General features: G+C 37.4%; 1 protein-coding gene across 1 annotated transcript; it reads right to left on the bottom strand.

Annotated features, from left to right (window-relative positions):
- Nucleotides 1-1,540: 1,540 nt before the first annotated feature.
- TRMT9B (tRNA methyltransferase 9B (putative)) lies at nt 1,541-25,702 on the bottom strand. The gene is given in 5 exon segments (XM_008491834.2): nt 1,541-2,577; nt 5,439-5,472; nt 5,475-5,614; nt 8,546-8,700; nt 25,636-25,702. Coding segments are annotated over 4 exon segments (1,365 nt in total). The 5' UTR covers nt 8,700; nt 25,636-25,702.
- Nucleotides 25,703-26,320: the final 618 nt, after the last annotated feature.

Raw genomic sequence — 26,320 nt, 5'->3', positions numbered from 1 at the left:
ACTGGCAAAGTTTGGTATTTCACTCCTGTTGCTCTATTTTCAAAGTTACTTCCTCACTGATACGGCAGACAATTTAATTATGTGGGTCTCTAAAACTGCTGTATCAAAAGGATTGATCTCTGAGGTGAACTTGTGCTCATGAAATCACACCAGCTGAGGATGTGCTCTAAAACCACTGCCTGTAAACAAAGCCTGAAAATGGAGTAACTTGCTTAACAAGGCAACTAGCCCAGCCAAGCCCTATTTCAGTTGGCAACAATTAGAGTTTCACTGCTAATCTTCAAAAGTCAGGTGGATTTTACCCATAGTACAGGTAACTTCACATCATAACCCTCCTGCTAAAAGGGGTGAGATTGGTTGGGCATAAACTATATAAACTATATCAGGGCAACTGCTACCATCTAGGACAACTGGATGATAATGGGGCACCAAGCTGAAACAAATTTATGCCTTAGAGGGAATGGGAAAGTTGTTTAAGCAATCTGCTAACATTTAGGTCTCAGAAGATTCACTTAAACTGAAGAAGACAGGAATTTGTATTTTATATACAAACTGAATTTGAATCCTCTTCCTATCTACATTATTTAGCACAGTATTTAATATATATACTCATGTCAGTGGCTGAGCAAATATGACAACCAACCAGATATGCACTAGAATTTTAATAATTTTATCTCAGCTTTCCAGGCTTATCAAAAAGATGTATGTATCTCAAATATTTGATATTTTGTAACCTTTACATAATACTGTCATGAATCCCTCTTGACAAATATGTACATATAAGCAATGAAAAACTACAGCGGATGTTAAGATAAAGTATTTTTGATAGCTATCATTTAAAACTTAACCTGCACCTGAGACATGAATTAGATTAAAATTATTAAAATTATTAAAAAAAAAATAAAAAGTCCAAAATACTGTTCAAAATTTGTTCTGCCGTTTGCTCCCAAATATAAATCTCAAATTATAGAATATGGGGAGCTTGTTTTGTACATAGTTTTTGCCCATTAATGACTCTACTCCAAAGTAGGTAGCACTGGGACCATGCTTGCTCCCAGTTCTGCAGCATGCACTCCAGAAATATACAGTCAAGTATGTCACTAAATGTGCCTATGTCTCTGTTTATAGGACTTCAAGAACAGGGAGTAATGTGACACATTTTCAGCATTTGAAGCACAAAGCCTAGATTTTCTGCTCAAAGGATATTTCTCATAAAAGATGCCCTGATCCTTGTCTTATAAAAAAGTTTTATTTTTCAATAGAAAAGTATATTTAAAAACACCACTATTTGCTAAAAGCAATATAAAACTCTTCAGTTTTAACTTCATAAAAGTTTAAGAAAACATAAATATTGTTTACCACTTACACTCCTATATACAGACCTTCCATTAGGTAGTTAAATAGGTAGAGTTAATAACTCAGAGATGAATGGCACACAGCTACATGAGATTCAAATACCACATCACACTGCACAATTACAGGAACACAAGAGGCAGCTTAGAATCCTCAGTCACTGAATTCTGCTTTGTTCTCTTTACAGCTATGCTCCTCTTTTCTCTGCAATAATGCACCAATTTCCATGGTCATAGCAGGAAGAAAGTATCTGAAGCTCGAGCACATTCTCTTCTATCAGGGAGCACAGCTCCCCTTCCCGAAAAACATGATAATAACGCATGAAGGCTTTTGTATCCATCATGGCATCAGTTTGGTCCCCAACAGACACTGCTGAATCCAAAGCAGAGTCAGTAGAGTCGGTTGTTGAAGTTCTTTTGAAAAACTTGTTGGCAGCAGGCTTACCAGCATTACCATCACTATTACAGCTGCAGCTGTAGTCCTGATCTTCCACCGGACCATTTATAAACGAGGCTTCTTCAGTCACACTCTGAGCTACACTTTGGTGTCCTCCAGGTAAACTGAAATCCTTCAGTGCATCTGTGGCTGGTGACCACTGTGGTTTTTTGAGAGGCAGGCTTTCCATGAACACATCATCATCATATAAACTTTGTTCTTTTAACAGTGCCCCATGGTGACCTAAATCCAAACTGCAGTGTCGTGACTGCTGAACGGGTGCGGTACTGTTTGCCCATTCCTCGTTCTTCAGAGGCTTCATTTTATCAGTTTGCTTTCTCAGGGCTGATTCATCAAGTGACCTGGAGAAAAACCACGAGCGGAAAGATCTTCCCAGAGCACTATAAAATCTGTTTTCATCTTCAGAAATTTTCATGCAGCAGGCTCTGGATAAGCAATGGTCCGTATTGTGGGGTTGCTTTGGATCAGCTTCTGGCTGGAGATTGGTTTGGTAGCTGCAGTCAGAGATGACAAGTTGTGCAGGGTCTATGTCTCGGTTTTTTACAGTCTGTGCTGTCTCCCCCTTATCTCCAGGCTGATTTGATTCTGAAAAATGCCGTGAGCACAAGGCCTTGTTCCAAGGAACAAACACATCTTGTTTCTCAAAGCGACGATTCTTTTGTTCCATAGCCCAAACATAAATCATCATTTGACCACCAGGTATCAATACCCTTGCCATTTCCTGGATTGCTTTGATTCTTCTTTGTTTAGTTGAGAAGTGATGGATCACTGTGAAAAATGGGAAAGGCATTATGTATTGAATATTATTAAGGACATGGCACTTTCATCTTCAGCTTGAGAGGTTAATCATTTTAGTCATTATATCACAAATATCACTAACTGCAAGTCAGCAACAGTACTGAATTTACTACGGTGCAAGCTTTCCCCAGAATTATCTCTTTTAAATCTGTTCAAAGAAAAAACCAGGCAAATCCCAAAGAAGGAAATTAATTTAATTTCAAAATGGTAGTTCAAAATCAGTCAGGCATATAAGCTGGAGGTTTCCTCCTTCTACATCACCCATGAAATATCATAGCATCACTTGTTTTCACTTGGATGCCTGGCCTTCAGGTGAATTAGCTAAGATTAAGTTTACTTTAGATTTGGGACATATTTCAGACTTATCTTACTGGAAACAAAATCTTTTCACTGTGTAACAAATACAGTAAAAAGTAGTATCACTAAAAAGATACTCTGTATTTTCAAAGCAGTACACTTTCAAAAGAGCTAGTGAGAAAATTTAGACAGAAATATTTTCCATTGCATTAAATTTGTAGAAAAGTGTTGCCTTTATAGTATGTTTATTTTGAAGGAAAAAAAAATAAAATCTTAGTCTGCATCTGCACTCCTGAGAACGATGGGTTTTGTTATATAATGTGTTATTTTTTAAAAAGTCAAAGTAAAAATTAAAAATTTTTATCCCTATATTTGAAAAAAAAATTCAGGATAATTTCCACATTTTCAGTTTCACTGCAATGTGAAATGGCACCATGTTTCAAGATTTTCATATCGTCTGTATCCTCCTACTCACTTTTAAGAGAAAGTGATTAACTAAGCCAGCTATTTGCTCTCTAAATTCTCAAAAAAATTAACTTGTACTGAGGTCAGTCATGTCTTTCTATGTCATCAGTACTAAATTTGATTAAAATCAATGACATAAAGAGGACTGATTCCATAATTTGTTACAAGTGGACTTGGAGTCAGCCACTTCTATGTGCAAAACATTCAATCTACCTCTATAACAGCATATAATAATCATGTATGCTCTTAGCTGAAGATATCTCCATACCTTCAGATTGTCTTTATAGGTGCACTTGACAGTATCCAATTCCACCAAGCAGAAATAGTGTTGTTTTAACACTGCAGTTATGACAAGTGTGTCCAACAAGCCCTGACTTGTAATTCTGTGATTCTGTGACTTTAATCAAAACAATGATTAAAGTACTGAGAGGAAAAAAGGTAGGGTTTTTTTTTTACCACAAGTCAAGAAAATAATTTTTGGCAATTGATGTTAACTCGGCCCTCTCAAGCATATGAGAACAAAAGAGAACTCTGAGAAGAGTTGCCCAGTCTGTATGGTCAGTTCTTTTTTCCAGGTGCTCCTACATCTTGTAAATATTTTTTCGAAGTTTCCAAAAAAAAAAAAAATAAATCACAAGATAGGGAGAAAGGAAGTGGTATCTTAAGGATCTGGTATTTTTTTTAGTACTGGAGTTAGGTCACATATAACCACAGAACTTCCTATAAAGTAATATCAAAACTGGCAGAGTCAGGACAATCATGTGAGCCTAGGTCACAAGAAAGAGTTGCCAATCAGCCAACAGAATCTGTGCAAGCTTTATCTAAGCCATTAATTTAATGGTTTAAATATTCTTCATGGTTAAAATTATAAAATCACTCTGGTGGTTCTGCAGAAATATAAATCCTATAAACAGGATTACAGTAGCAAAGCCAGGAAGACTATCTGAATATGTAAATAAATACTGGCTACTCTCTGGAATGGGATGAAAACCACATTATTTATAATTAGATGGACACGGGCATGCCATGTCTCAATTCAAGAGGGATTAAAATCTATTATTGTTAAATGTACAGAAATACCACATGAACTTTTAATCTTGTCAGGTCTATAATTGGTAGGAATATTAGATGGGTACACTATCTTTCAAAGCCAGCTGATCTGATAGCACTGAAATCATGCTACAAGACATGAAAAGTGGATAAGGCTCACTGGTTAACTAGCCAACATGAAAACCAAGTAATATAGATACTGCTTGATATTAGTCACTCTTCCTTTTACCCTGTATATGTGAAAAATGCATTTAAAAATAGATTTCTATCACATTTCAAGTAGTTTGTTGATTGCTACCAATAATAATTATCATGCTTTTTTTTTTTTTTTTTTTTTGCTGATAAGGTTCAAGTGAGAGTAGAACTGAAACTGTAGACTGTAACTGGGTACTCTAACTGCTCCTTATTTACCTTTTTCAAGTTTAGATTTCTCAAAATATGAGTAATATTTTCAAAAAGATAGGTCACAGGAGTTAAGATGCTGAGGTGCTTCAATAATTTTCAACAACAGGTACCTGTATGGCTCAAAGTTCTGACTTCATGACTATTAAAAGAGAAATTTTCATTCATAACACATAATAGTTAACATGACTCAAATTTTGCTATAGAGAAAGCAGGGTTTCTTTTCAATGCATCAGCTGGTCAAAACAGATACTAAGGAGGAACCAAGAGTTTATCTTGACCACCAAATATATTTAAACTGAGACCAGCCATATTTATTTTTAGATTTTACTTGGTTAAAATGCATGCTGGAAAAGCAATCTTTTTCTCCATAGGGTGAACAGGACCACATATAGACAAACAAATGATCCACATGCTTCCCTGGTCAAAGGTGCCTCTGTGCAATGCAACTAATTATAGTTTTTTAATGTTTACTACATTTAGTTCAGTAATATCTGCTGTGATTCTAAGAGAACAGTTTTAAAACAGATTTCACTGAAATGGAGACATATGGACAGCAAAGGATCCAAAAACTTGCCATTTGCTGTGGACCCAGGAATGCATGTTGTTTGTCTTACCTCCAATAGAGATGACTGCATTGAAAGCAGTGGTCCCCTAAAGGGAAGGTTAAGGTTATCACATACCAGAACTTCATCATCTTTTTTCCTTGCAATCTCTACCAATGGTCCACAGTAATCACAGCCAACATTAAACACCTGACTGTTGACACTGAGATACTTTCCAGTTCCACAACCTAAAGAAAAGAATACAAGATCAGAAGGTGTAATTCCAAACACTTGCTATCCCTCCCAAAGCTGTAAAAATAATGGGGAGGCTTTCCAAACTCTAAGGTTACCCAGAAAACAAAATGAGAGCTTGCTCCTACTAGTCCAGCTGCTGCAGGGTTCATTTGGACTGTTTGAAATTATGTATTCACACCATTAAGAAGTACAGCCAGTATAAACATCACCAACGAAAGTGCTCATTACACAGCCCTGCATAATGGAAGGTTATGTGTACTCCTTTTGGGAAGAAGGGTAAAGAGCAGGTGGGAGGAAAAAGAAGTGATGTTCTGCAGCCATTATTGCATATCTTAGAGCAAAACCCCAACCCCGCTGGTTCATCCTGAGCCATTATATAGCCTGGTACCCTGATTCCAACAATGAGCATAGACAGGCAAGAAGGAAAGAGTAAGAACAGGGCGAGCATTATGACCCTTTTCCTCAGCTTCCAACCATTTTCAGGTCAGGGGTTTAGCTGAAGCCAGTGGGCGTTGTCTTTTTAATGACCTATAAATAATGATCTCTCTTCCAAGAACTTCCCCAGTCTTTGCTAAACACCAAGCAGTACCCCTCCATTGCATCCCATTTCTCTCCAACTAGTCCTAAACCACAGTGGTCACAGACACAAGACAGAACAATTTTAACATCAGATACACACTTGAAAATAAACACGAATCATAAAAATTCCTGCCATGTTGCAGGCACAGCCCCTTTCTGCCTTTGTGCATGTAAACGCAATGAACAATTTTAGAATGTCTTCCACCTAAAAGTTTGTCTTTTCAAGGACTGTTCTATTAAATTGAAAATCTTTCCAGAGGCATAACAGGCACTTTTCAAAATGAGATTAGGAAACAATTCCCTGCCAGTTATGGGTCAGTAAGTGAAGAATAATTTCTGAAAGTTGACAGCCAAGCAACGGGGTAGCAGCTTGGCAAAGAGAATCATCTCCATATTTGGTAATTCCAATTTAAAAGGCCTGGAGTTATCTTTAGAAACATCATTGCTTCTTGCAGTGCTGCTTCTCTCGTCAATGTTAATGTGCACCATTATCTAGAGAGACAGCACAGGAACTGTTGGAGAACAGTTCAGTGGTGAAAAAAAAGAACATTTCTAAAAACAAAAAGTAAGCACTGGTTCTTTGAAGTAACACTTGAAAGAAATAGGAAAGATCACTAATGTTGATCGCCTGTTCAAGGAATAAAAACATGAAGCTCTGCATCTTAGTTGGAAAGCATAAGTTTTTAAAACTAATATAAATTATTATTGGTTATCTTCTTTGCAGAAGGAACATATTTATTGCAACATACATTAACTTAGAAGATTCAGTTGCTTAATACATTGTGTAGTGGAGTGCTTTTTAATCACACTGAGGTTTGGGAAGTATAGAGTTCTCTCTGGAATGAAGCTAAATAGCAACAACACTCAGTACTGTAAAAATGTAAATTTGCAGAAGGTTCACTTTTAAATGAGTCATCAGGAGATGGATTCCTTCATGAAGCTGTTAACAATAACCATGTTATTGTCATTTATTTTGATATATAATCAATAATAAGGCTGTAAGACAAAATGATATTTTATTTTGGTACCAGTACCATGCTTCACGTAAAGCTAGCCAACAAATACATTTTAATAAAAGGTGGAATTAAACATAAAATGAAATTATCAGTTAAACACCTCATTTTCAAAAGTTCAATGCCACTAGGCAGCCTTCCTCCCAAAATACATACCCAAAATAAACTCAATATTGAGATTCATGTAGATCTTATTAAACCTCATAAAACAAGGTCCTTGTGTGCCTTGATGGGAATATTCTTATTGACAACTGTAAGCACCCATCTTCTCTCCAGATGTATCACATGCATTTAAATTATTTCAGCTGAAACTGTAATGGGGTGTTCTTAACCTTTCAGCAAGCACTGTGATGCCTGCTGATAAAGCCTCAAAGAACTTCAGCTTAACTTCAGATGGCTTATGTTGAGGTTACAAAAAAATTCAGCTGAGAAACATCATGTGAAGTTGGTTGCTGAGTGAGTGCATGCCATAGGATGTTTCCTGAGGCTATGAGTGAAAATAGTGCCAACATATAAGAGAATATATGTATTTAAAAACAACAGCAGTTCAGTATTTTGTGGTACTGCTCAGCAGCAGCAGGAGAATTATATATTATCTTTTGATTCTGGCCTACGACATTTATTATACATTACTGCATTAAAGCATTGTTAGTCTAAACAGGAGTACAATGTGGAAAATCCAGTGATACAAAGAAGCACCTTGCTTGCAATGATGTGCAGTGTAGCACTGAAGTCCTAACACAAACATAAAGCAAACACATCAGGATTCGGCAACCCATAAAAGGTGAAACAAAAAATCAATATATAAATTGGACATGTATGGAGGACAAGACATAGCAGGAAAATGAGGTTATGATGTCTGTATTAAGGATCATAGTTGAACTCTCAGATCACAATTTTTTATTATTTTTTTAACAGTGATCACATCAGATTTCTTTTATGTTAAAACCCTGATAAGAATTTTAGATCAGAAGCAATGAATTTCAGATCAGCAGTACTTAAAACAAGAGATTAAAAGAAATTGAAATATGAAATAATAGAGTCATTAACACAATTTTTAAAAAAGGGCTCCAGGGGAAAGACAGACCATTAAGTCTGCAGAGAAAATAGTAGATTGAGGCTTAGCTCAATCAAAATAAGACAAAAATCATATTTACTGGCTACCTGATACAGTGTCAAGGAAACAAACCAAGTGGTATATGGCATCTAATACGAGTTTAGAAAAAAAATTGAAAACAAATTTAAATGAGTTTTAAAACCAATTGCTCTGAGGGATACATGTGATTAACATATAAACAAATTCCAAAGACAACCTTTCAGAGAACAGCTCACCTATGTCAGCAACAAGACTGCCAGGCTCCTGCTCCAGCAGGAAGTTTCGAACACGAGGCCAGGCTTTGCTCTGCAGGTCACTGAAGTAGGCAGCTGTATTCTCATAGACACTGTGCACATGCTGCTTTTCTAGCTGGGCAGCCTCATGTTCCATCCTGAGAATACAGTGAAGAAAGATTGTGTACAGTGAAATATAAACTTTTGAAGCACAGACTTTATGCTTAATGGGCATGTAATTCAAGACCTTGTAAGTTTACATTCAGAAAATCATCACACCAGTCTAAGAGTCTAGCACACTTATAAAATGTTCTTTACTCAAAAGATCTGATTTTATTTCACAAAAGTGAAGAAAAATTGTTTATATATGATCTGCCTGTTATATAACATTATGTGACATAATATGCTCATTCCTAAATAAGTTCACCAATGTAGTAAAAGCTTAACTGGTGCAAAACAGAGCCTGTATTCCGCAGGAATTCTGAATGGTGAGGAGGTAGGCAAGCATGTTTCAAGAAACTAAGCAATATAGTATCAAGATTAAAGTTTAAAAGTGACTCCATTCACTACATTTGAAAATGTCAGAAACAAATACTTCATACACACAAGTTCTTCTGCTTGCTTGATTTCAAATAATATACATTTTAAATCATTACTTAAATCATGATTTTAAAATCTTTGTTTCTTTTGCCTTTACTGCTGAAATAAGTTATTAAGAGAAAAGATTCAAAATAAAATAATGCATGTAATAAATGAAAAATAATGTGAGCTCTTCAAACCACTTCTCCTTTAAACACCATCTTTTTAATTTTGAAAATGCAACTTAATCTCGGTGACTAAAAAAAAGTAAAATATTTACTTCAAGTTGTGTGTGTGAGCACTTGCAAGGGTGGTATCGAAGACTTGATCCATTTCACAAGGTTTTATGCACTCAGCTATGCAGAAGGTCAGGCCATATTGTCACAGCTGTCACAATCTACTCTGACTGTGGTGTCTGTGAATATTTCTCTTCGACACATTTATGTTCAATGTTATCACAATTCCAACTGGATTTTGGGGGCATGATTCACAATCATCTTTTATGATGCATTAGCTCACTTTTAGTAGCTCTCTCTATATAGATATATGTACATATATATATTTATAAAAATTGATAACAGAATAGTAAACTCCTGGTAGCCACATTTTCAGTGTCATCTTGAAGAGTGGAAAACTGTGATAGACTCAACAGGAGAAACAGTCAGTACTGAAGCACAAACTTGAAATTATGTTACATGTGACAGAAGTTATTCAACTAGATCTAAGGATGCCTTTCAAAGTTTTGTTGCAAAATAGGAGATTAGTTGCACTAATTTCAAATAATCATCCCTTAGAGTCAAAAGCCCTTTCTTTTTTCTTATTTGACCCTTAAATAAAACAAATAAGGTGTTTCACGTCTGCAGCTATCTTTCATTTCTGCCTCAAAGCATACTCTATTTTGTTCAACTGCCTAGAAATCCTCTATTTTAAGTAGGAATTCCAGAGCATTTAGCCATCTGATATTCTTCTTGCTCTAGTTTGGATTTCATGAACCATAGTTCAGTGCATCCAAGTGTTTTTATCTTTGCACTTGAAGTTCTTTGTTCAATCTTTGCATTTCTTAAAAAAGACAGACAGACAAGAAAGAGAGAGAGAAAGAGAGAAAGAGAGAAAGAGAGAAAGAGAGAAAGAGAGAAAGAGAGAAAGAGAGAGAGAAAGAGAGAGAGAAAGAGAGAGAGAGAGAGAAGAAGAAAGAAAGAAAGAAAGAAAGAAAGAAAGAAAGAAAGAAAGAAAGAAAAGAAAGAAGAAAGAAAGAAAGAAAGAAAGAAAGAAAGAAAGAAAGAAAGAAAGAAAGAAAGAAAGAAAGAAAAGAAAGAAAGAAAGAAAGAAAGAAAGAAAGAAAGAAAGAAAGAAAGAAAGAAAGAAAGAAAGAAAGAAAGAAAGAAAGAAAGAAAGAAAGAAAGAAAGAAAGAAAGAAAGAAAGAAAGAAAGAATGCTTTCAATCATTAATACTGAATTCTAAATCCTACTGAAATAATTATGGTTTATGTCTACTTCTGTAGCTGTCTGAACTAAAGGTTAATCTGAATAATTAAAATAAACACAAAAGCCAACTTGGACTTGGCTTAGAATATTGGAAAAATTTTCCCATTATACGTTTTCTGAAATGTCTTTATTGATTCCAGTGTAGGCTGAAATTTGTCTTAGTTTTCTACTGAATCACAAGACCATGAAGTTTTTCTTTTAACTATCTCACTCACTGGGACACACACTGGGTCCTTCTATATAAGCTATACAAGAGATGCTACAGACTACATGTATCACAGCACTGCACTAGAAGCTGTTATTTTTGGATACACTTAGCACTGTGGAGATAATACGTCAGCTGTGATCTTAGAATAACAATAGTCTACTGAAAACCAAATTGTTTCGTTTATCATTTCATAGCAAGTTCCATTCCTGCTGATTTTCTCCATTTTGTGTATAATTAAGTCACATGATCAGATTACTTACAAATTTGACTTTCCAGTCTTGATCCATAACACCATCAGGTTTTACTTTGCAGCACAACAGAGAAATGTCCTAGCCATAAACCTTTTCACTTCAATCACAAAATCTCAGAGTGGTTTGGGTGGGAAGGGACCTTAAAGGTCACCTATTTCCAACCCTATTGCAGGGGCAGGGACACCTCCCACTAGACCAGGTTGCTCAAGGCCCCATCCAACCTGGCCTTGAACACTTTCAGGGAGGTGACATTCACACTTGTCTGGACAAGCTGTGCCAGTGTCTCACCACCTTCACAATAAAGAATTTTTTCCTAAAGTCTTGCCTAAAATTACCTTCTTGCAGCTTAAAACTATTTCTCCTTGTCCTACTGCTACATAACCTTGTAAAAAGTCCCTTCCCAGATTTTCTTTAGGGCCCCTTCAGGTGCTGGGAAGCTGGCACAAGGTGTCCTCAGTGCTTTCTCCAGGCTGAACAACCCCAAATATTTATGAAAGGCAAGAAATCTGTGGAGTCCAATCTGGCCTGCAGCTGTACAAGTTTCACACAAGTCTAACATCTCCCAAAGCATCAGAAATATAAAAATAGGAAAAGTTATAAGCCAAATCCTAAACCCCTATTTCTCTTTATAAAACAAAACCAACCATTACAACCTTTTTTTTTTTGCCTTGAAAGACAGTGTTTCAGTTGCACATAAATGTTCAGTTCATCCAGGCTCAGTTTTGTAATTTCCAGAATAATAGCAAAGTCTGTTTTGCAAAGGAGGTAATAAAAATCCAAGGTATCCAGAAATCCCACTGCTTCAGCCATCTGCTCCAGTTCTCATTTAAGTTATCTGGAAGATATCCAGTAAGCCAGCAAAGAGTAGAAGAGCAGCAGAAGGTGGTAATTATGGATACACTTTCCTCATGCTCAGTTCCTCTTTTCTTGTGGAGTAGCTTATGCTCCTCTCAAAGGGTTCAGGCAGAGACTTAGTGCAGAATACATGCAGTAAATTGGCACCCAGCTGTTCATTCACCCTGCAGCAAGTCTTGACAAGTCTCCAAAATATGGGTGCAGCTTAAGAAATGCAACCAAGTGGTTTGGACAAGAAATGAAGAGTGGGATTCTCTTCCCTTTCAATGCTTTCTGGTCACCAGGGTTCATTCATTCTGCAACAGGCCCCTGTTGCATCTGATCTATAAAGTGAAAAAAATGGATGAAACCTTGTAGTGTCATTTCCACTGAACCTGCAGGAAAATGGACCAGCAGTCCATGACATGTAAGTGTGGTGTACAAACAAAACTGCTTCAATGTAATTTATAGTCTATTGACTCTTACATTGCTGCTTCTTTCTTTGTGAAAAAAAAGAAAAAGCAAAATACAAAATAAACGAAAATATTATCTCTTTGCAGGAGGTGAAAGGAATTGTATAAATATATAATATCATATATTTTCATGGCTCCTTATCTCACTAAAAGTTCCCTGACTCCAAGGTAATCTAATTTCTTCCTTTTCCATTAACATTTTGAAACCTTTTATAATAATTAACTTTTCAAGGATACTGCTTCAAGGAAAGTCATGTCTCTTAGACATTCTCTGTCACTGTTGAATTAATAAATACATTGAAATATGTCACCTTGAAATGACAACAACCAAAAATTATGAATCCCATTTTCCAACATTTTAAAAAGTTAGGATTATTTTTACTTGGGGGGTGAGAAGGCAAGGGATAGTATTCCTGACTTCTTTGTTTGTTTGTTTTGAGAGTGTCTGACTTGTAATTTTGATAAACTTTATTACTTTATCCCCACATGGACAAAACAGTTGTTGGCTTCCCAAAGAACGTGATGCCCTGACAATGAAGAGCAGGAGGTAGTTTTCAATCAAAAAAATCTGCATCAACTACAGCCCATCCGAAACTTTCTCCACATTCCTGTAGCTCTTCTGAATCCCTTGCAGCCTTCCTCATCCACCTCATTATCCCTCCCAATCACCTAAGACTTCCACATCTTCCTCCATCTACCTTAGCAGGTGCTATCTCATAACCACTATTTTAAGCTGATGTATCATGTTGTGAAGGCTTTACCTGGCCTATGGTCAGTTCCACCCTGCCTCAATTTCCAGGCTAGTCACAATATCCAGAACACATTCTAAATTTTTTTCAATGACCTCTTAGAAGCACACTGTGATTTTCAGTGTAGTCATAAAATCCTACCTTGCTCCCACTTTTCAAATCAATTGCTCTTGATTACTTTGAGCCATGGGCTTTTATTCATCTTCTCTCTTGCAACTGCCTATTTTCTCTAACTCTTTTACGACCAGCAGAAATTTACTCAACTCAGTTTGAGACTCAAATATGCAAGATTTCAGTCAACTAATGAGGGCCCTTCTTAGTTACACTTCATGCACTGATGGGAACACTCAACCCCACTTTGGATTTGTAGAACTCCTACTTCAAAGATCGAAGCAATTCAGCACAGTTATGTCTCTTGATGTTGCTACAGCAACATAAATCTTGGTTACACATCCAACTCCAGCTATGAATGCAATAACCTAATTAATCACTGGCCTTAAATCAAACAGTATAAACCACAAGGGCCAAGTCTATGTCCCACAATACCCTGCTCTTCAGCAATCATATGTGCAGCTGTAGCTGATACCGAGATTGTGGGCAAGTGTGAGGCAGCCCAGTTTGCATTCTCACCCTTCAGCTGCAGAACAGTGAGAGCTCTCTATACTATCAGCAATACCTTCAGGTTACTTCCAGCTTGTGTCAGACCAACCAGTCTTTTCACTTAAACACAAGTAGTCATGGGAAACTAAGTCTACAGCCCTAATCGTCACTTATAAAACATAGCCTTTTTTTTTTTTTTTAAGCAAATAAAAATATCTGACTGCAAGAGCTCATTGCAGCCCTTCTCAAAAAACAAACAAACAAACAAAAATTAAGATTTCTTCATCAGAACTTTTTTTTAGCCTTGGGATTGAATTTGTAAATCATAGTAACAACCTCCACTCTTACTGACAGTGCTTTTTCATTTAATTAATGAAAGCAACAAATAGCATGATGACATACTCAATTGTTTCGACATATGAATCATTATGTAAAACAGCTTTATTAGTAAATAAAGGATAATGAAACAAAATAATAGGAATCCTGCCATGAACAGTTAGAAAAGCTGCAAGTGAAAGTTCAGCAAGATAAGATGATTTGCTTACATAAGGCCAACAACTCTGGTAACTAATTTCACCCACAAATGAACTCTTATAATCCCATGAAAATGCACTGCCTGAAATCAGAGCAAGGGAAACACTGTGCAGCTTATATAAAACTTCACTGAGCTTAGGGCCTGATTCAGGACCCTTCCTCCAGTGAAATTTGGGAAATTCTGAAGTGAAAACCAAAGAGCTGGCACATCTTTGACAACAACCACTGTTAGCTGAAACGCTCACTGGGAATCCAGCATTTTAAAGTAATTTAATTGATTAAATAAAATTGCTATTGTATTTTTCCTTCTAAACTATAGCAAGGACCTTGCCTTGACGAAAAACTAAAAGCACTGTGGCTATTCATTCCAAATCTTGGGTCAAGCTCTAGTTACTCAAAATGACAGCTTCTCAACACTCATTTTATTACCTTTATTTTCCAATCCAGACAAAACCTATGCACTGAAGATTTTTGGAACAATTAATCATTAAATATTCTCCTTGCTGTTCTTCATGTAGAGTTATTGTCTATATTCTGAAAGGTTGCAATGTAAAGAGTACTTCACTAAGTACATATATTCCTTTATGTAGATCCATAACATGGTGCTAAAATGACAATGCAGAAACACAGGCCCTTGGTCATTACAAAGCACAGAATGGTGCATACTCATGCCAAAGCTGCACAGTCCCTTTAAGCATCTGTTTATCTTCATTACCACATCAAAACTCATGCCTCAGCTCCCAACACAGAGGCTCCCTTCTTGCTGGGGTCCACACAGTCAAAAATCCCTGCTGCTAGATGTGCACTGGTGTGCGTCTCCAGATGCCATGCAGAGAAACACTCTGTACTGACATTAGAAGAAAAGGGGGAACTAGGAAAAATTTGGTTTAAAATGCAGAAATGAAAATCCTCTTGTTACTGGAGACCAAAGTCTTTTTTTTTCTTCTTGCTCTTCTTTAGTGTTCATGTTGATTGTCCCCAGGCAATCAATACATCGGTAACAATGAGAAAAGAATTTAGGATGGAATGGGAAAGAGTAGTTTGGGGCTTTTTAAATAAATTCAAGGTTTTCAAAACTACTAGACTAATAATCAGTACTTAGGGACCCTGTGTCAGATCAGCCACTCTAAGAGACAGCAACAATTAAAGAGAAACTCAAGAGAAATTAACTTTTAGGATCTGTGGGCAACAAGTATAGTTTCAAACCTCATATTCTCAGAAATAGAATAAGGACAATAGATTTAGATAAAATTGAAGCAGAAGCTGGTACTGTTTGGAAGGGAATACTTAGAGTGTGGTTATCAACAATTCACTATCATACTGGAAGGATACCCTGAGGAAATTTGTTCAGCACTCTGTTTTGTACACTCCTAAGTTATTTTTTTGCATGATGGATTGAGAAGAAGCATTATATCTGCAGAGAGACAAAACTGACAAGAGTCCAAACACACTGGATGATGGAATTCAAGTGTTTCAAGGGATGAAAAAGACAAAAGCAAAGCATTTAATTTAGATAAGAATAACCAACTTCACAAAAACAGGCTGAGGGAGGCAAGAAGGGATGACTGGCAGCAGTTCTATAAAAGTGGATCTTCATGCTTCAGCATTTCACAGACTTAACACCATACATGCTATGGTGTTATGGTGGGTTTTGCAACATAATGTTGCAAAAATGAATATTTGCACATGGAAATAGGGCAGATGCTTGCAAGTTACATAAAACTTCCCTTCTACTACATCTGGCACTGTTGATAGATCAGTGGTTTCAAGCAAGACTTAGGTAGACCCACTGGAAATGTTACAGGAGAGGACAATGATCAGAGATCCTTGTAAAGCTCTAAGAGATCAGGTATTAAGTAAGCCTCTGAGAAAGACATTGGTTTCCTCAGTGGATATTGCCCTCTCATACAAGGGAGGACCATTTTCTCATCCAAGAGGGGCTGCTGCAAAGAGGTGGGGAATAATATGTCCTTCAAAATGAGGGGTAGACAAAAAACAGTGGGCTTTAACTGCAGCAAGATACAGGTGAGGCATTTTAAAAACAAGGATGAAAAAGTATTGGAAATCATTCTGGATTGGGTGGGTCATGAAGCCTCTGTCACTGGGGTCTTAGAAACATAAGTTAGGTCCTGTCAGGAAATACACTGATGTAGTTGATGCAGCTTTAGGGAAGGAGATGATGCCCCAACATCTAGGCTTGTGGCTCTACTTGTCTATGAAGAATAAAACTTTAATATTTCAAATTATAAGCAAAATTTCTGTCCGCTGATGTATAAAAAAATGAAAAGCTGAAAGGCTGATTCACAATAGTTATTACTCTTTAACATAGGCATTGTTTCTGCAGCTAAATTAGCAAAAATATTATACTTATTTCCTCCTGAGTTTCAGCAGGTGTGTTTCCTAAGAGCCCTACAGCAGTATCTCAAAGCCTCTGATCATTCTATGGTACTCACAAGCTTTAAATGTAGCTAGATTCCCTTCTTGGTTGCTCTCTCATTCAAAAACTTGCAAACAATTATCTTCCCTCCTTATTTACCAGCAGTTAACCAAGCTTTAAATATTTAGCACTTTTCATCCTCCCTGATGAATCAACCTAGGTGCTCACTGTTGTCATTCTCTGTGTCCTCTCCATATGTCTGCATTCCTCATGCCAAAATATATTCATAAGAATATTTGGTTTCTTAATGTCAATCTACAATTCTGGAACTATAGCTTCCTAAATTTCTTGTTTCTGCAGTCTCTGGGTTTTCATTCAGAGCATTATTTCCAGTTGGATTAATTTTAATTTATGCAGTATAATTATTTTTGTTCCTGCCCATATGGGTCATCACTGCTGGTACTTATACTATACTTGGTGCTATATACAAAGCCTCCCCAATTAAAATAATTTACAAACTGACTTAAGTAGGACATTCAACTACTTGAAAATTGCTGATGCTTAATATTTTATTGACAGAAAGATAAGCAGTGCATTTTCAGATAGGATCCCAAATGAAGGCTGTCAATGGTTACCTTTGATCGCAAGACTAAATATAAAATATTGTATAAAGAACTACAGTAATTACAGAAGTAAGTGGATCTCTTCATACCTTTTATAAACTAATTTTGACTGTCACATGGTTATTATAACTGAATATATAATTTCCTACCTTAAAATATTCACATACAAATGTATTCAGTGTTCAGTATACTCTCCAAATACAGCTTCAAAAGCAAAAGGCTTGTGGCAGATATCTTTAGTAGATGACCATCAGAAAGACAGTATCCCCCCCTTTTTTTTTATCCTACAAAATTCAAAAATCTGAGTGATTACCTTTTACTCTTTTGTAATTATGAATCATAGACAGTCATGTTTGTTTTCTTGAAAAAGAACAGGTGTCTTGTGTGTCTTTAAAGTTGGTGCTCTGACAGTACTTAGAATAAAATTACTTACACATCTGACAAAGGAATCTGGAGATACAACACTGATCCTATCAGAATTCAGAGACAGACACAGATATATTGCATTATGTTGTTGCCAAAAGGTTGAGGTGTAAACTTCCATGAAGTGTCATGCCACTGTCACAGACATAGGTTCTTCCAGTCATAGATGTAGACGGAGCACTGTGAAAGCTCAGCATCCCTGCAGTCAAAATCCTCCCCCCCAAAAAATCCTTCATTTCCATAAATCAACAGTTTCACTGATGGTTTCTTTTTAAATCCTTTCTGGTATGAGTGATACTTTTTTACATAACTTGGTATTTCTAAAATCTCTATTTTTAAGGCAAAAAAGGCCTTTACACAAAGCTATTTTTTTCTATTCATCATGGAAAGGAAAAGCTCTCTGAGAGAGCTGACATTTCATACACACCACTGAATTTGTCCATTTAGAAAACGTTATAATACCACAGTCCTTTTCAGATATTTTTTTCTTAAAACCAATATTTTCCAGTAAATTATTATATCATGGGGAACAAGAGATGGTACCTACAAAATTCAGTATCTGGACCATCAACATTCTCTTAGGAGTGCTTTAGTTCATAAGTAATTTTTCTGAAATGGTTACATGTAGATCAGAATGTAAAGTTTTCTTCAAAATGGAGTATTTTTAACAGCAAAACAGAAATAGAATAAAACCAAAAATAAATCCTTCAGATCAACTGTGTAATGTCTAAACTTTTCTGAGGAAAAAAAAACAGGCAGGACTCTGTCACATGAGTTTTAGTCAATTACATAAAGCCTGGATATAACACAAATACTGATTTTATTTTTCAATAGCTATATGTCTTTTCTATCAGTAATTCAGTTGATACTTCTATCTCCATTTATGTAGGTATATAACATAACTTTTGAAGAACCGGTGTCTTACTGTTAAGCACTATTAAACATAAGTTCATTTTTCATATTAAAATTATTTTTTAATTATTTCGTAAGTACATAAAAGTAAAAAGTATTTTTTTCAGTCTCTTTAATCTTTATAACTTCAACAGATGTACAGGCCTCAAACCATTGTTTTCTGACACACAGGATTATTCTGTACCTTTTATGACCTATAAAAATGCCCATGTTGGTGCTGCTACTGCAAAGCCATGGACACCTGCTTACCTTTATTCATGGTAAATAATATTACTAATAACTAAAGGCATGAATTTGCATATAACTTTTTTCAGGACAGAGCCATATGCATCTCATATTCTGATTCATCCATATAGAAGGGATGGCAGAATATCTGCAAATCTAAGTGTTTGCATGGGAAGTGTTTATGTTCTGATGCAGGGCTGATTTCAAACTCTGAATTTGCTTTATAACTTCAGCTGTGGATTTATGATCGTTTTACCTGAGAAAATGCTGCAAATTATGAAGCTGCTTGTATTTTTTTCTCCTCAGCAAGTTCAGTTTAGCAGTATATATATATCTGAAAATGTTTTACACCTTTGAAGACCTGCTTTCCAGAGGTGATATTAAAATGCACATCCAGAGTTACCTACATGTATCTAATTAACCACAAAATGCACAACTCAGTAAATTAAACAATAGCAGCACCACTGAAATATCCCTGCGTGCAATCCATTACAAACGTACCATGTGAGAAGGAAATCAGTAAATAAAAATGCATTGTTTCAAAGAGTTGCTCTATAAAGAGTATTTATAACTGAAATAAATATATTGAAATACCAGACTGAAAACAAATTACAAAAATGAAACCAACGCCCCTGGGATCCATTGCAAGGCATTAATCAGTCTCTAGTGGAGCTTTTACATCGCTCATGTAGAGACTGCTGCATGGTTTCCTTATCTGTTCCTCGAATTTCAGGCTCAAAACCATAAACTCCAGAAGCACGCATCACCTGAACAACTATAGCAGCAGGGAATGTCATCCTGTGCACTCCATCAACACAGCAGGGCTGCTGAAGTAATTCTGCTCCCTGCTTCTTTGCAAAGAAAAGGAGCGGGTGACCTGACTGCCAGAGCTCTGTCTGCTTCCACTGACACTCAGTGGGAATGAAAATCCCCTTACAAACATTCATTAAGCAGAGAACACTTTGCAGGACTGAGGGCTCTGTGTCAATTAAGAAAGACAATACTTCAGTATTTCGAATTATTTAGGAAAGGAAAAAAGAAAATATTGAGTATTACGGCTTAGAATTGCTCCAGACCATTGCTTAGGACCATTTGTGGATGCACAGCAAGTACTTCATTTATTATTAGTCAGGCGACCACGGAGAAACTTATTATTTCTGCTGCGAATTCCCCCCACGTCTCTTAAAACTGCCCTTCCCGACTGCTACGCCAAATCCAGCTCCAGCATCCCTGCTAGTTCCTAGGTCTGCAAGCGGCTCCATCCAGTTAAAATGGGAAGGGGGGAGCGGGATAAAAAATTACTTAAATCTCCAGATCCTTCCGTCCCGGTATGGGTCAGCGCCTCAGGGGCGACTCCAGGCTGGGCGTGCAGCTTTTTGAAGAGGATCATCCCGATCTGCAAAAATCCACCGCCGCCAGCCTTCAACGGCGTTTTTTTGGGGGGTGGATTGGGGCTTGGGGGGGTTTGTCCCTCTTTCTTTTTTTGTTATTTTTTTTTTTTTCTTGGCCAACCTGGGGAGAAAGAGGGGGTGCAAAAGGCATCTGCCCCCACCCCGGCTCCCCGCTCATCACGGCCACCTTGCCCCCCCGCCTCCCTCCTCCCCGCTCCTTACCTGCACCCGCGGGGCGGCGGCGGTGGCTGCATCCCGCCGCGGAGGCGGTGCTTGGACACGCCGGGCCGGGCTGCGGGATGAGGGCTGCGGGATGCGCGGGTGGCTCCCGGCGGAGAGGCGCGGGGAGAGGGCGGCTTTGCCTTCCCCGCGCCTCTCCGCCGGGGGCCACCCCCGATCGGCAGGTCCCGATCCCCCCCTTCTCCGCAGGCAGGAGGCGGGGAAAAAGGGCCGGGTTCTCAATTCCCCTGTTAACTCTTCTTCTTGCGGTTTTTATCTCATCCCTTGGGCGTCTTCCGCGAGGAGATGAGGAGAGTGGGGATGCTGGAGATGATCGGGGTGGTGGGATGCTTCGTCAAAGGGGGTCATGAGGGGAGCAGCAGGGTCCCCAAGCCCCTCTGAACGAAGCTGCCGCCGGTGGTGATAAAAGCGGACAAGGAGGATTAGTTCTTGCTCATTTAAAGGTTAAACTCCAGCCAACCTTTGTGACTGGGTCCGGCCTCTTTCAGGCTTCCTGCCCAGAGAGCGTTCAGGGGGATTTTTTCCCCCTACTCCACCACCGATTCCTGCTTAAGCAGCCTAAAAATGGAAGATTGTTTCTCTACCTTCATATTTTTATAGGTGTTTCTTAGAGAAGTACACAGAACCCCAGCCATGCACTTGGACCCCGATACTATGAGCACTATATAAAGAAGCTGAAGAGGTAGTCCTGTCCCAAGGCCTTATATATTTTGTATAGGAGACTGCAGATAGTGAAGAATGTGATGAAATAATAGGAGCCAGTATGACAAGCAGAGAACTCACCACATCACAGAAAGTACTGAAGGTACTGAACTATTCACTGCTCTTTGTCACCATCTACTTAGATCAGCTTTGAAAGTACCTGGAGACAGGATTATGGGGAAATAGTGAGAACACCTCTCCATTGATGGGAATTTAAAAACTGCCAAAATGACCCAGGAACATGCATTCCTTTGATAATACTACCTAAATTTAAAAAAAAAATATGCAACAGTGACACAAGCAGATTAAAGGAAAAAAGCTGCGAAAAACTACACTGAAGACATATTCTGTTAAATATACCAAAGTCATGGAATAACTATGAAGCTCTTAATCTCTATTGTCAGGGTACTCAACAGTCAGGGTTGATGGCTAAATCCTAATTAACCTTCTTAACTCCTTCACAGAGCTTTGACTGATCTGTAAGACATGACTGTCCTTTACAAATATATTGTGTTGACTTCTTCCTGCTACTCCATACTTCCACATATGTCTGCCAATTTCATTCTGTAATGCAGTGTCAGCTAAGCTGACTTGCAAATTGGGCTCTGCCATTCCCAGATTCTCTCAGAGCCCTTTTGCACAAGATGCCATCACACTTGCCTCATTCTGCCTTCAAATACCAAAGCCACATGTACCAGACCATTGTTCAGAACCTGCAGTAACTTGGTATCTGAGTTTCCTAAAAATTCCTCACATGTGTACACCATGTAACTTGTTGACAGAGTTACTGGCTTGTTTTAAAAGCTACACAGCTTGAAAAATAGCTGCCTCCACTTTAACCTTCTTAGAATAAGATTCTGATGTAGACTCTCTTAAAACTCCCTCTGGGTGAATTAATGCAGCCTTTCCCCATACAATCTAATCTTTTCTGGAAGCTCTTTAAAAACATTATTATCTACTGGTCCTATAGATTCTCTGGCAGAGTTCCTGCTTCTAATGCATTTAAACCAGATGTTAGTTATGTAGCTTAATGCAGTTTAGGAAAAAAGCCCACAGGTATTAGGTTCTGAGCATGGTACACAAATTTATGCCAAATATATATCAAAATACTTTTTCTTTAGAAGTAATATGCATCTACAATTACATAATAAATTGCAGTCCTTAACAGCCCCTTCTGTCTGAACCATTACAAGATTTCACCAAAATAATTTTTTTTCTTTATTAAAAAGGACTTAGGTCACTAAAAATTAAGTGACCAAAAGTCGGGAAAGCCAGAAGGCTACCCTTGAAACCTTAATTCAGGCCTCTTGTGCGTGCATTGCAACCCTGTACTTAATTATGAGCTTGTGTGCAGAACATCAGGCTCCATTTGTAACATTTGGAATTATGTAGTGATAAGCATGTGAGACTGGCTCATTACGTCTCCTCCTGTGCTCCCATTCATTTCCTCCTTTACTTTCAAGGATCTCTTTTATGCTCATCTCTTATCATCTCTCATGTGGAAATTTCTCTTACCCTGGTCTGTCTGAAATTCTTACCCTTAGGTAAACACTAGTTACCAGTTACTACCTAAGTAAACAAATCTGGTATAGGGTCATAGAGATTGCTAATTATTCCTTCAAAGGTTATTTCTGATTTTTCTCCAAAGGTGAAGGGAAAAATAATTTTTTAAAAAATAATAAACAAATAAATAAAGGAAAACAAAGACAAGAAGAGAGAGAGAGCAAAAAGCAAGGTAGCAAAAATTTCCAGGTTGAACTAGAAGGGAAATACTGAATTGAGGTCAGTCTCCATGATATCATAAAGCTTCCTTCTTAAAAAGGATCAGCTCTCAAATTACAGGCTTTACAGTGAGAGACAGCTATAGATGAAAGCAAAAGGAAGGTATTAAGTGGCCTGGTGTCTTGCAGGGGAAGGATCACACTTTATTTCTAAGTTATGCTGCACTGTCTAAGTGAATATTCTGGAAAAGTGATGATTTTTTTATTGTTTCTGTCAAAAACTCTGCTTTCTATCTTCTCTTGGAAGAAGGCCTCACCAGTCAAAGCCATCATTTCCTCTCTGGGTTTTATAAAGAACACATTTTTCAGAGGAATATTTTCCATGGAGATGCTTGAGATGTAATCATGAGCTAATAACTTACATTTTTGGTTGGTGAATTTGGTCTTCACATAGAATTACAGTATTTCTTTCAAATTGTAATGTTTTTTAAAAGTTTCCCAGCAGAACTAACAAAAACTGGAACCAGTAGTGTTTGTGACATTAACAGTAAGTTAGCATTTTTACAGTGGATTAAAAAACTACTTCCACTTCATGGGAAGTTTTGAACCTGAAACAAGCTAAAGGAGTAACAATTCCATATTCTTTCTTTTCTGGAACATGAACATTCCAAGAAAATTTGAGACAGAAAAACGTGTTATTTCCTAAATGAAGTGGGCTCTCTAAAGGCTTAAGCTACCCAGTAAACTTGAGTACAAGCATACTTTGTTTGCCAGTCAATCTCAAAGAAGTGGCTACAAATGGTAGTTATTCTCCTGAGTGCTCCAGTCTACATTTAGAGACTTTCTTACCTTATCTCATGCACTTTATTTGCAATCCTTTGCCCTAGGAACTTGATTTCTTACATAAAATTTAGGTCTTCTGTTTCTCACTTGCTTCAGGGACTTAACAATAAAAAATATTCTGAAATTGGAATAATACTGTGTTGTCAGACATGCTGCTGGGTAAAACAGATTTACCTTGAATAGGATAAGAAAGCAGAATGAATTTATTGAAGGCAAGGGATGTTACAGTCCAGTAAAATTAAATAGTCACAATTTGGGGCTGTGCAGATTTTTCACACAGGCTTAGTACGCCGGGAAGCTCATGTTGTGGAAGATTTTTAATATGTGGCCTTTGTAACCTACTATGCAGAGCTGTTGTGAGGATTAACTAGTTAAGATTTGTAAAGTGCTCTGAAGATTATAAGCCATTAAATTGCATAAGTGCTAAGCACTGTTATTTAATACTTCAGTATTATAAACAGAACAACTCATGTTAACATCAGTAGAATGAGTCCTTGTGATTTCAGTATAGTTGTTGCAAGAGGTAAAGCAAGCAGAACTGATCACAAGACAGTGAAATTCCTGTCTTGTTTTAGTCTAAAGTGAGATCCATCTGTAATGGTGTTGTAGAATATTTAATTGAAAAACAATTACTATGAAATACAAGAAATCCACATAAAAACACAGGACTTCTTAAGGTGCCAGTTGTGCCATCCTTCATTTATCTCTGCTCTATCTTACCAAAGGAGACCCATTCTTCAGGAAGTACAACACCAAATCCCAGATCCATAGATGGACTAAATACATCAATTACATTGGCTCATAACATGCCAAGTGACAGTAAGACTGGGTAAAATTGGTACACCAGTAAGTTGCACTTCATGCATATTTTATCTTTGAATTAAATCAATTAAAAATTACTTAAGTCAAAATATGGAAAAAAGATAAACATAGAGATTCAGAAGACCTTTTTTTAATATAGTTTCTTTGTTGAGTTTTATTTTGGTATCACTCTTCCTCTCTCTAGTTTTGTGAAGGCAGTTTTCAGCAGCAGAGGTAGCTGTTCGTTGTTTGGGTTTTTTTGTAGTAGTGAAGGGACAGAGCATTTGTTAATAAAATAAAAATGGCAAACAGAAACAACATGACATAATTATCTGCCCAACTATGTTGTAGACAGAGAAACACAAGAGTTTCAGGACTACTGACATCCCTGCACTATGGGTGGCACATTATCAGACCCTGAGCTGCATCCCAGCACTCTGAAGCAATAAAACCCTACTTGGCATGCAGGGCAGGAGAGCTGGATTTACGTACCTTACAAGAACCAATTATTATTCAATGCCAGTCTCTTTGCAGGACAAAGCACTCAGCTAGTACTTAAATTTCTCCTCTCTGCAAAAGTGCTACTGACATTTCACAAGGATAGGCTTTTCAAGTATATGCATTTCCTCTCTTGTGCCTAGGAATTAAGATTACTTTCCTATAGTGTTTTGACATTTTGTTCTGAACTGAAGCATATAGAAGAATGTCTCCAGTATGAACTGAAATTCAGAGTTAGAGACAAGGAAAGGGAAAATAGGGCAAAAAAATAGCCAGTAGTCACTTGTTCAATAAATGCAGATCCTTGTGCTTTCCTGGGTCATAGAAGATGGAGGCCTTTAACGCTCCTACTTCTGTTTGGACAGCAGAAACTTTGCTTCCTCAATGAAATTATTAACTATCATTGTGTCACAGGAGACAAATTATTTGTCACAAAACTCACATACAATAAATGAAAAAGCTAGAGATCATCTTCAGCTTTCCAGACACTGATTGCTGTCCCAGACTGCTTTAGCAGTTCAACTTGGAACAGACTAGAACAGCTCAGTGTATAATATTAAGAGAAAAGTTCTATCTAAATATAGTGCCAAATTGGACTCCATGCACTTGTTAACAGGGTCTTACCAGTCTTTTGACCAGCTGTCCCAGGAGATTTGGGAAACTGGAGGTAGCACACTTCCTTCAGACTCAGGTCCTTAAGATCAAGTGTTCATGCAGAGATTCAAGGCTTCTTTGCTTTCATCAGGTTTTATACGTTTTCCAATCCTTTATCTGAGGCTCCGCTCACATCTGCAGTTGCTCTCCCACCTCAGTGTCACTGCTAAGGAAAGAAAAGAAACTCAGCTGTTAACAGTCTTTTCTTTTGTCTTTTCAGGAACCTTTTTCTTTTATTTCCTTACTCCTGATTTTTTGTCAGTGTTATAAATCACACAGTGGTAGCTACTTAATGTACTTGTTAGCATTTTTTTCTCTTTTTACAACAAACCAGCTTTCTGCATGTCACATCTCATCTAGAAAATGCACCTTCATTAGTTTGCTAAAGCTAAAGTTCACTTTTCTTGTTTCTCTGAAGTGAGATCCTAATACCAATAAGATCACCCAAAACACATAACAGAAATTTAATAGACCATAATAACCATTCTAGACTTACCCATCCAGCTCACTTTCTGAGGACTTTCAGCTTTCTCCTTTAGAAGCAAGCTCTTGTTACACTAACACCAGTGGCCAGGAGGAGAAGTTACTAAACACGGTTCTCTGTTGATCTCACTTGGACCTTTTAGGCCTTGAGAGAGTGACCACTGGCAGAAAT

This window comes from Calypte anna, chromosome 4A, assembly GCF_003957555.1.
Source record: "Calypte anna isolate BGI_N300 chromosome 4A, bCalAnn1_v1.p, whole genome shotgun sequence".
NCBI classification, from domain to species: domain Eukaryota; kingdom Metazoa; phylum Chordata; class Aves; order Apodiformes; family Trochilidae; genus Calypte; species Calypte anna.
This window is presented reverse-complemented; position numbering and strand designations above follow the sequence as displayed.